The sequence below is a fragment of the Salvelinus alpinus genome, chromosome 14, assembly GCF_045679555.1.
Source record: "Salvelinus alpinus chromosome 14, SLU_Salpinus.1, whole genome shotgun sequence".
NCBI classification, from domain to species: Eukaryota; Metazoa; Chordata; class Actinopteri; order Salmoniformes; family Salmonidae; genus Salvelinus; species Salvelinus alpinus.
Window position 1 is genome coordinate 27,025,657 of NC_092099.1, and position 10,954 is coordinate 27,036,610.

The following is a 10,954-nucleotide window of genomic DNA, read 5'->3' on the forward strand; positions in this document are numbered from 1 at the left end:
AAATCAGCTGGAAACTATGACTTTTTGGATGAATGATGATGGTACTTTCATGGAGACTGAAAAGACTCATATCCCCTATGCACCCACTAACCCCCCCCCCCCCCCCCCGCTTTCAAAAACAGCCCACTCACAACCAGGGCCAGGTGCTCCTCTGATTGGCTGAAGTTGTTGCCCATCTCCAGAGCAGTGGTCGTGCCGTCCAGGCACCGACTCATCCAGGTCTGGTACTCTTCCTGGTTCGGGAGGCGGTCCCAGAAAATCTTGAAGGCTTCCCACACCGTCTCCTGACACACTAAAACACACACACACACACACTAATGTCACTGATTGGTGAAAGAACCCATTCACTTGGTAGAAAACGTTCTCTAAGGATGACAAGGAGCAGGTAGGAAAACCACCCGAGGCTGTGGACTTCCAGTTCTATAGCTGTGACCCCCTGAGGTAAATCTTACCTAGCATCTTAGCTCATGTGTGGATCACAGTGTGGATTTAAGTGTTGTACAGTACATACCCCCTGCCAGGTCAGAGTCAACTGATTCCATGTTTAGCATGTTGTGTACCTGTCTGCCTGACCTCAGTATCACTCTCCAATGTCATGCCACTGCCAAACCAGTGATGTAACCCCTTTCCATACTGTAAATCAGATTACAGGTGAGTACAATGAGAACTTGTGCTCAACTGGCCTACCTGGTTAAATAAAGGTGAAATAAATGAAGAAAAAAATAACAGGTCACCAACACAATGACCTGTAGCTACCTACTCGACCCTCACTGTTCTGCTCCCTGGAGCCAAAGCATCTCCCAATCCCCATAGGTTAATACGGTTACAGATGAGTTCCTACGGCACAGTATCTCCCTTAACCTTAACGCTGTCCCAGCTATTCTCCTCTCAATTCAACTTTAACAACTGCATCTACATAATACAGTACTATCTCAACAATCATTGTGCTCACCTATCTACACAATCACCAACCACGGCCCTGGTCTAAAGAGCTACGGGGAGGGATTTGTTCCAGCCCATCTGGAAGAAGGTCTTCATGAGCAGATGTTTAAATCAGGTGTTTTAGTAAGTATTGGGCTGAAACTAACATCTTGATTGCCAAATTTGACCAATCTCATTGAAGTTTTAAACATTTTTAACTATACATTTTCATAAAGCATAGTATAGAGAAGGTCCTGGAATAGCTTTACTATTCATCGGGAAACTCAAGGGTTAGCCAAACAGCCAGGGAGGGTTAGCAGCCCTCCAATGGAGTCCAGCCAGGTCATTGTCTCAGCAGCCCACCAGACTGGAGTCACATGCAGAGCTGTCCTGCACACTCATCACAGACGAGCCACTAACAGGCCCACAGATTCTTCTAAGCTCCTCCCTCTCAGAACCCTAAGCCTCTGTCTCTCTCTCCTGAGTGGACAGACACATGTTCTGAGCGTTAGACTTTTAACCGGGCTGCTCCCGCCCAACGTCCTTCTCAGGAGTCACTCTCTCTCCCCCTCCCTGTCTCTCCAAGAGCAGTACAGGGGCTCTAAATGGGTTTATCTTGACTTACAGTGTGACTTACTGATCGCCAGGAAATGAATCTAAAGTAGAGCAGATGTTGCTGAATATCTGATGCTGGAGAGGGCATATAGGTTGAGACCCAAATATCTCAATGCAGTTGACACACATCTCACGTGTCTAGGGCTGGGTGAGTAAAGGATGTAGACCTACTCCACGGTCTGGGTAAGGGTTGCCAGAACGTGCCACATGTGTAGATCTGGGATCAGCTAATACCTGCAGTCAGTAGCCCAAGCCAATCTGGAGGTAAATGCACAACTGGCCATAGGTCTGTGGGCAAGCACTAATCCTCCAACAGACATGACATCCGCAGCACTTCAAGCACTACTCCATGAGGTGAAGGCCTTTGATAAGAGGAGCGGAGGGAGGGGTAAATAATGATTGTTCTAAACGCCATTATAAGACCAAAGACTTGGAACTGAGGGACTGGGAGGACCGAGAAGTCATGTAGGCCCATAGATGTTACAGTATGTGTAGGCCTCTCCCACCGCTGACTTCTGTTGCAACTGCCCACTTTTAAATCCCTGGCTAGAGGCAAGAGACACACACAACCGTACATCTAAAGGATAAGCACACTGCACAGCACTAAACAGTATAGAGCCTATCGGATAAAGTGTGAAGTTAAGCCTAGACACTGATCTTAAGTTCGTTGTCTTTCTACCCCCCAACGGTTGAGGTTACAATTTGGGAAGGGTAAACGGATTCCAGATCTGTGCTTACGGACTACTTCTATCTCCAGAATGATCCATACAGGTCAGTGAGTGGTGGTTGTAATGTAGTGAACATTATGCCATAGCCCAGCAATCTAAATAACTCACCTCGAAGGTGGAAGTAGCTGAGGTGATTTGCGATGGCTTGTTGCACACTCTCCTGCCCGCAGAGTTTGACCCCACTGGGGAAAAGGACGTTGCGCTTCTGTCGGTGGGTAGCTCCATGGTCCTTGTGTGAAACCTTGAGGACAGGTGACTGAACTATGCTTTGAGTAACCGATAGAATGGGTGAAATGCCAACTGTTTTGAAATAAAGATCCTGTCCATCAGGAAGAATAGGACCTTCTCCAGATGCAGCATCTTGATAAAACATTAAACACATAGCATTGGACAACAACTCCTTCTGAAATTGTAATAGATTGATGTGTAGATTGATTATTAGTCCTACCTACATAAATACATACCTGTTCTTATTCCCAAAAGTGTGAACGCTAAAATGAACGGAAGTGTACACAAAATAAATTTCAATAAAGAGTCCGACATCTTAAATCCGTAGTAGTTTTAACTCAGAGGGGTTGAAAAATGGTATTAGTCCCTCCTTACGAGTTTGCATAGTTCAAAATCCAGCAAACGCATCAGTTCCTCACCAATAATTATGAAGTGATTAGATAAAGTCAAATCACATTTATTTATAAAGCCCTTCTTACATCAGCTGATATTTCAAAGTGCTGTACAGAAACCCAGCCTAAAACCCCAAACAGCAAGCAATGCAGGTGTAGAAGCACTGTGGCTAGTTAAAATAAAGTGATGCCCTCCGTTCCTCCTTTCTTCCGTGGGCTGAGGAAGGTGTGGTACGTGGTGCTGAAGAACAGCTCATGGCCACAGATAGGCAGATGGCCAATTGAGAGAGAGAGATTTTTTTTGCTCTCTAATCTTGTTGGCTAAGCCCTTTAGAGCAGCTTGTTAAGACGTTACTGGTGTAATACTGGGATTGGTGCTTAGTGCGAGGGAAACGTGGATGAGAGAGAGATGGGAAAGGGGGAGGGAAGAGAGGCCACCCGCAGAGAGAGACGGCTGTAAGTGCAAGGTACCAGACAGTCCTGGTCAAAATGAAACTCCACTCAAGGCTGGAACTGGCTGAGGCCTATATTTTCAGTGTTAGTAGAACTAACAGATAGCTAGCTCTCTAAATCTTCACCTGAGGGTAATGTTCAGGTTTATGATTTGAGCAGGTCAGTGCTGTTATAATCCATCATAGTTCATAGGGCCATTAGACATGGACTAGGAAACACTGAGTTTAACCATAATGACATCTGGTTGTGCTTTAGCAAACTCCTCGATCATGTGTAGTTGTGTCAAAGAGGCTGGTCGAGTCGGTTTGTTCACGGCCCAATGAAATCCCTCATTTATAAAACATCTTCTGGATGGGAAGGATTTAGAGGGTTTAAAATAAATCATCATCAGGGAATTAGGTACTGTGCGGCTGGAGTCTAAATTTAAGGAGCCTCACCTTAGCTAAGATCAAGCAGGTTAGATTCCAGTGATACCCCATAAATGAATAATACACAACCTGGGTAGGTCCTACTAGTCATCATATTGTACAGGCTACACATACAAAACACCTGCTCTTTCCATGACATGGGCACAGCATGGTCCAGTGACCAGGTGAATCCAGGTGAAAGCTCTGATCCCTTATTGATGTCACTTGTTAAATCCACTTCAAATCAGTGTAGATGAAGGGGAGCAGACAGGTTAAAGGATTTTTAAGCCTCAAGACAATTGAGATATAGATTGTGTGTGTGCCATTCATAGGGTTAAAATGGGCAAGACAAAATATTGAAGCGCCTTTGAACGGGATATGGTAGTAGGCAAGAACTGCAACGCTGCTGGGTTTTTCACACTCAACAGTTTCCTGTGTGTATCAAGAATGGTCCACCACCCAAAAGGACATCCAGCCAATTTGACACAACTGTGGGAAGCATTGGAGTCAACATGGGCCAGCATCCCTGTGGAATGCTTTGACACCTTGTAGAGTCCATGCCCTGAAATATTGAGGCTGTTTCATGGGCAAAAGGTGGGGTGCAACTCAATATTAGGAAGGTGTTCTTAATGTTTTGTACACTCAGCGTACATCACATCATGTAGGCTACATAGACACATGCATGCATGTGTGTGCAAGTCTCAGACACACACAGTCAGACATGGGAGTGATTATGGAACAAGTGGTCTTGGAGATGGGCTGAGAGGCGGCAGACAGAATCCTCTGTGTGCGCAAAGCTGGGAGCTTTCACCCTTCACTTTCCCATGTGGATATGGACCCTGTTGTTACACTGACTCTTACGAGTCACCAAAATGGCAGTTTTATATGTTCTCACAATAATTTTTCATAACCAGTTTTTGGGTCCAATGATTTTATTTGGTCAATTCAGAAAAGGACCTGAAATTCCAAATAAGGTGGTGAGCTACTGTATATTCATGAGGAATCAGTCCATCCATTAGACTCCAGGTTAACAGTTAAAGGTTACATAGTAGTAGACAAATGTACTGTAGGTTAATGATGTTCAATTCATCTTAAAAATGGGAATAAAGAGTTCAGTGGGTGGACAGACAGTGATCCTGGGCTAATGAACTTACCATAGCACTTACTGTTGCACGCAATCACTCTTTGTTGTAGTACAAACACTAGCCTATCTACAGGCCATCAACTGTGTCTAAAGTATAGAGAAACCTTTGGTTTTGGGAGGATTTTTTCGCCAAAACTAAGCTCATTAGTTCCAACATAATTGTCTTGAAACCTCCATTGCCAACATGGCCGGAATTCCACCTAGCCAATCAGAGGGCAAAGTGTTGCGATTCTATATTGCTACCTATCTGATCTTATCAGGTCTGATAGGTAGCCAAAGTCTCCATCACTGTCCCAGGCTTTTGGTTGAAATAATTGGCAGGACCATTGTGCTGATACATGGTGACTACAATGGCCTGCATAGCCCCACTCACTCTGTAATGCCCTGAGCTCTTTACCCTGTAACCTGATATCATCGGCAGGACAGCTGGGCAGCCATTGAGAAACAAAGCATCCTGCACTGATAGCTGCCATGTGGACAGTGTTTCGGCACCAAATGACTGCCACGGATCATTCAGGTAACTGCTACCCATCTGTGGTGGCTGAGGCAGGTTCCCCCTGAAACAATGACAAATCTACTGTAGCTATACTGACTTAAGCTATAAAATGAGTAACAAAATCCTCACTGCATGGAATCAGCGACATCACCAGTGTTGAACGTTAACTCTTGCTGACTATTTGATGCTCGTTGTTCTTTATCTTTCATAGAGAAGGTAACAGAGGTTTGGAACGTTGTAGTCCTTATCCAGGTCTATTCACAACCATTTTAGAGCTGGGACCATCCTCAAGGGCTTTCCCCACCCACACTGGTCTAAACTGGGAGGTAGGAGTTGGAGGTGCAGTGGGATTACAGGGCATCAGAGGGGAGTCACAGAGGGTTTGTCTGAGTCAGAGACAGTTAATAGACCTAATCTGGGAGACAGTAAAACCTTGTTCGGAGTCCAGACAACCTCATGTCAACAACAACAACGTGGGATGGTACCAAGAGAGATAAGACTGTGATGTCATCATTCCTAAGAATCTTGAGGAAGTATACCGGCATAAAGAAGAGGGACCTCCCATTGAATGGAACTGATTGGGACAGTTGGCACCCATGTACAACTTAATGTTTTGTAATGTATGTGGCATAATCAGTATAATCTTCCTTCTAATCAGGAAGGAAGATTCATCCAATCAAAATGTTTGTTTTCTTCTTTTCTGGATAAAAAAGGGGTTTCGGTGGTGCGCGTGGCATTTTTAAGCCAATTTCCTGCAATTCCCCAAATTTTTCCATTGAGCCGAGAAACATTTAGACAGTTTTAAAGAATGCAATTTCCTGCAATTCTATGCATTTTGCCATGGCTAATGCTCTGTTCTTTTGCCCGAACTGAATAACAAAATCAATACTGTTAAATGATTTGTTTTGGGAATTTTCAATTCCCCTAACAGTCTAGCTATTATTTTGGTGATTGTTAGTTCTCAAAGAATATACACTGCTCAAAAAAATAAAGGGAACACTAAAATAACACATCCTAGATCTGAATGAATGAAATATTCTTATTAAATACTTTTTTCTTTACATAGTTGAATGTGCTGACAACAAAATCACACAAAAATTATCAATGGAAATCAAATTTATCAACCCATGGAGGTCTGGATTTGGAGTCACACTCAAAATTAAAGTGGAAAACCACACTACAGGCTGATCCAACTTTGATGTAATGTCCTTAAAACAAGTCAAAATGAGGCTCAGTAGTGTGTGTGGCCTCCACGTGCCTGTATGACCTCCCTACAATGCCTGGGCATGCTCCTGATGAGGTGGCGGATGGTCTCCTGAGGGATCTCCTCCCAGACCTGGACTAAAGCATCCGCCAACTCCTGGACAGTCTGTGGTGCAAAATGGCGTTGGTGGATGGAGCGAGACATGATGTCCCAGATGTGCTCAATTGGATTCAGCTCCAGCCACATGAGGTCTAGCATTGTCTTGCATTAGGAGGAACCCAGGGCCAAACGCACCAGCATATGCTCTCACAAGGGGTCTGAGGATCTCATCTCGGTACCTAATGGCAGTCAGGCTACCTCTGGCGAGCACATGGAGGGCTGTGCGGCCCCCCAAAGAAATGCCACCCCACACCATGACTGACCCACCGCCAAACCGGTCATGCTGGAGGATGTTGCAGGCAGCAGAACGTTCTCCACGGCGTCTCCAGACTCTGTCACGTCTGTCACATGTGCTCAGTGTGAACCTGCTTTCATCTGTGAAGAGCACAGGGCGCCAGTGGCAAATTTGCCACTCTTGGTGTTCTCTGGCAAATGCCAAACGTCCTGCACGGTGTTGGGCTGTAAGCACAACCCCCACCTGTGGACGTCGGGCCCTCATACCACCCTCATGGAGTCTGTTTCTGACCGTTTGAGCAGACACATGCACATTTGTGGCCTGCTGGAGGTCATTTTGCGGGGCTCAGGCAGTGCTCCCCCTGCTCCTCCTTGCACAAAGGCGGAGGTAGCGGTCCTGCTGCTGGGTTGTTGCCCTCCTACGGCCTCCTCCACGTCTCCTGATGTACTGGCCTGTCTCCTGGTAGCGCCTCCATGCTCTGGACACTACGCTGACAGACACAGCAAACCTTCTTGCCACAGCTCGCATTGATGTGCCATCCTTAATGAGCTGCACTACCTGAGCCACTTGTGTGGGTTGTAGACTCAGTCTCATGCTACCACTAGAGTGAAAGCACCGCCAGCATTCAAAAGTGACCAAAACATCAGCCAGGAAGCATAGGAACTGAGAAGTGGTCTGTGGTCACCACCTGCAGAACCACTCCTTTATTGGGGGTGTCTTGCTAATTGCCTATCATTTCCACCTGTTGTCTATTCCATTTGCACAACAGCATGTGAAATTTATTGTCAATCAGTGTTGCTTCCTAAGTGGACAGTTTGATTTCACAGAAGTGTGATTGACTTGGAGTTACATTGTGTTGTTTAAGTGTTCCCTTTATTTTTTTGAGAAGTGTATTATTAAAAAAATAAGTATGTGAAAAGATAATTGATGTATATCTTGTTTCAGTGGTTTAACTTTACACTGAAAGCATTTTTCAATCCAAAAAATGTATTTAAAAAAATAAAGTTTGGACTTAGGAGTCCTGAAAAAACACCTGCCAAAGGGTTTCTACTGCAGTAAAATTCCTGCTCTTACTAACACTAACACCTACAAACTACGGTTGCTAATCTATGACCTGGACTCACCTAAAATCAGCATTTACCTCCTGGCAACAAATAATACTATTCCTGGAGATTTACATACGCCCAACCTCAGTCCGTCCAGTTTAGGCTGAAGTGTTGTTTACGTGTGAGCTCGATCTCACACTAACCAAGGGGTTGTGTTTTTATAACCCTCTTATCAGACAGCTGGGGGTCTATAAAATGTTGCGGTATCATACCCCATACACAATGGCACCAATTTTTCTGTTTGTTTATTTGTAACTTCTTTTTTTACCTCTTTTTTAAATAATGTTGCCGCTACCGTCTCATATGACCGAAAATTACTTCTGGACATCAGGACTGCAATTACTCACCACAAACTGGCAGATTCCTTTTTTTCCTTTAACGAGTCTGACGTGAACAATATGCTGCTTTCTCTGGAACTGGCCCAGATCCCCGTGCTTTCCCTGAAGAGGAGGCGGAGAAAAAGGGGCCAGAGGGCGGGCTGCTTTCTGAGAATTCGTAGGCGATCGAATAAACCTCCACTTCCTTCCATTCTGCTAGCAAACATGCAATCTTTGGAGAATAAAATAGTTGACCTACACAGAAGATTAAATTACCAACGGGACATTCAAAACTGTAATATCTTACGCTTCACAGAGTTGTGGCTGAATGACGACACTATCAACATACAGCTGGCTGGTTATAAGCTGTACCGGCAGGATAGAACAGCGGCGTCTGGTAAGACGAGGGGCGGCGGACTATATATTTTTGTAAATAACAGCTGGTGCACGATATCTAAGGAAGTCTCAAGCTATTGCTCGCCTGAGGAAGAGTATCTCATGATAAGCTGTAGACCACACTATCTACCACAATCTACATTTTAGTAGCCGTTTACATACCACCACAGTCAGAGGCTGGCACTAAGACAGCATTGAATGATCTGTATTCCACCATAGCAAACAAGAAAACACTCACCCAGAGGCGGCGCTCCTAGTAGCCGGGGACTTTAACGCAGGGAAACTTAAATCCGTTTTACCAAATTTCTATCAGCATGTTAAATGTGCAACCAGAGGGAAAAATACTCTGGACCACCTTTACTCCACACAGACGCGTACAAAGCTCTGCCTCGCCCTCCAATTGGCAAATCTGACTATAATTCTATCCTCCTGATTCCTGCTTAAAGCAAAAATTAAAGCAGGAAGCAGCAGTGACTAGAGCAATAGAAAAGTGGTCAGATGAAGCAGATGCTGAGCTACAGGACTGTTTTGCTAGCACAGACTGGAATATGTTCCGGGATTCCTCCGATGGCATTGAGTAGTACACCACATCAGTCATTGGCTTCATCAGTAAGTGCATCGATGACGTCGTCCCCACAGTGACCGTATGTACATACCAGAAGCCATGGATTACAGGGAACATCCGCACTGAGCTAAAGGCTAGAGCTGCCGCTTTCAAGTAGCAGGACTCTATCCCAGAAGCTTTTTAGAAATCCCGCTATGCCCTCCGACGAAACATAAAAAAGGGCAAAGCGTCAATAGAGGAGTAAGATCGAATCGTATTACACCGGCTCTGAATCTCGTCGGATATGGCAGGGCTTGCAAACCCAGTGACACAAGCCTACCAGGCGAGCTAAACTACTTTTATCCTCGCTTCGAAGCAAACACTGAAACATGCATGAGAGCACCAGCTGTTCCGGAAGACTGTGTGATCACGCTCTCCACAGCTCATGTAAGACCTTTAAACAGGTCAACATTCACAAGGCCGCCGGGCCAGACGGATTACCAGGACGTGTACTGCGAGCATAAGTTGACCAACTGGCAAGTGTCTTTTTTCCACCTCTCCCTGTCCGAGTCTGTAATACCAACATGTTTTAAGCAGACCACCATAGTGCCTGTGCCCAAGAACACTAAGGTAACCTGCCTAAATGACTACCGACCCGTAGCACTCACGTCTGTAGCCAAGAAGTGCTTTGAAAGGCTGGTCATGGCTCACATCAACACCCAGAAACCCTAGTCCCACTCCAATTTGTATACTGCCCCAACAGATCCACAGATGATGCAATCTCTATTGCACTCCACACTGCCCTTTCCCACCTGGACAAAAGGAACACCTATGTGAGAATGCTATTCATTGACTACAGCTCAGCGTTCAACACGATAGTGCCCTCAAAGCTCATCAAAAAGCTAAGGACCCTGGAACTAATCACCTTTTGCAACTGGATCCTGGACTTCCTGGGGGTGATGGGCTGCCCCCAGGTGGTAAGGGTATCAAATCAAATGTATTTATATAGCCCTTCTTACATCAGCTGATATCTCAAAGTGCTGTACAGAAACCCAGCCTAAAACCCCAAACAGCAAGCAATGCAGGTGTAGAAGCACGGTGGCTAGGAAAAACTCCCTAGAAAGGCCAAAACCTAGGAAGAAACCTAGAGAGGAACCAGGCTATGAGGGGTGGCCAGTCCTCTTCTGGCTGTGCCGGGTGGAGATTATAACAGAACATGGCCAAGATGTTCAAATGTTCATAAATGACCAGCATGGTCAAATAATAATAATCACAGTAGTTGTCGAGGGTGCAGCAAGTCAGCACCTCAGGAGTAAATGTCAGTGGCTTTTCATAGCCGATCATTAAGAGTATCTCTACCGCTCCTGCGGTCTCTAGAGAGTTGAAAACAGCAGGTCTGGGACAGGTAGCACGTCCGGTGAACAGGTCAGGGTTCCATAGCCGCAGGCAGAACAGTTGAAACTGGAGCAGCAGCACGGTCAGGTGGACTGGGGACAGCAAGGAGGAGTCATGCCAGGTAGTCCTGAGGCATGGTCCTAGGGCTCAGGTCCTCCGAGAGAAAGAACGAGAGAGGGTAGGTAACAACACATCCGCCACGCTCATCCTCAAC

General features: G+C 45.5%; 1 protein-coding gene across 1 annotated transcript in view; it reads right to left on the reverse strand.

Annotated features, from left to right (window-relative positions):
• Positions 1–2,489, reverse strand: part of impg2a (interphotoreceptor matrix proteoglycan 2a) — a 29,912-nt gene extending 27,423 nt beyond the window's left edge. The window contains exons 1-3 of the mRNA XM_071340093.1: positions 2,373–2,489; positions 561–633; positions 132–292 (exon numbers count right to left, since the gene is read on the reverse strand). Of these exons, the coding sequence (XP_071196194.1) occupies positions 132–292; positions 561–633; positions 2,373–2,489 (351 nt within the window). The remainder of the gene's footprint in view (positions 1–131; positions 293–560; positions 634–2,372) is intronic.
• Positions 2,490–10,954: the final 8,465 nt, after the last annotated feature.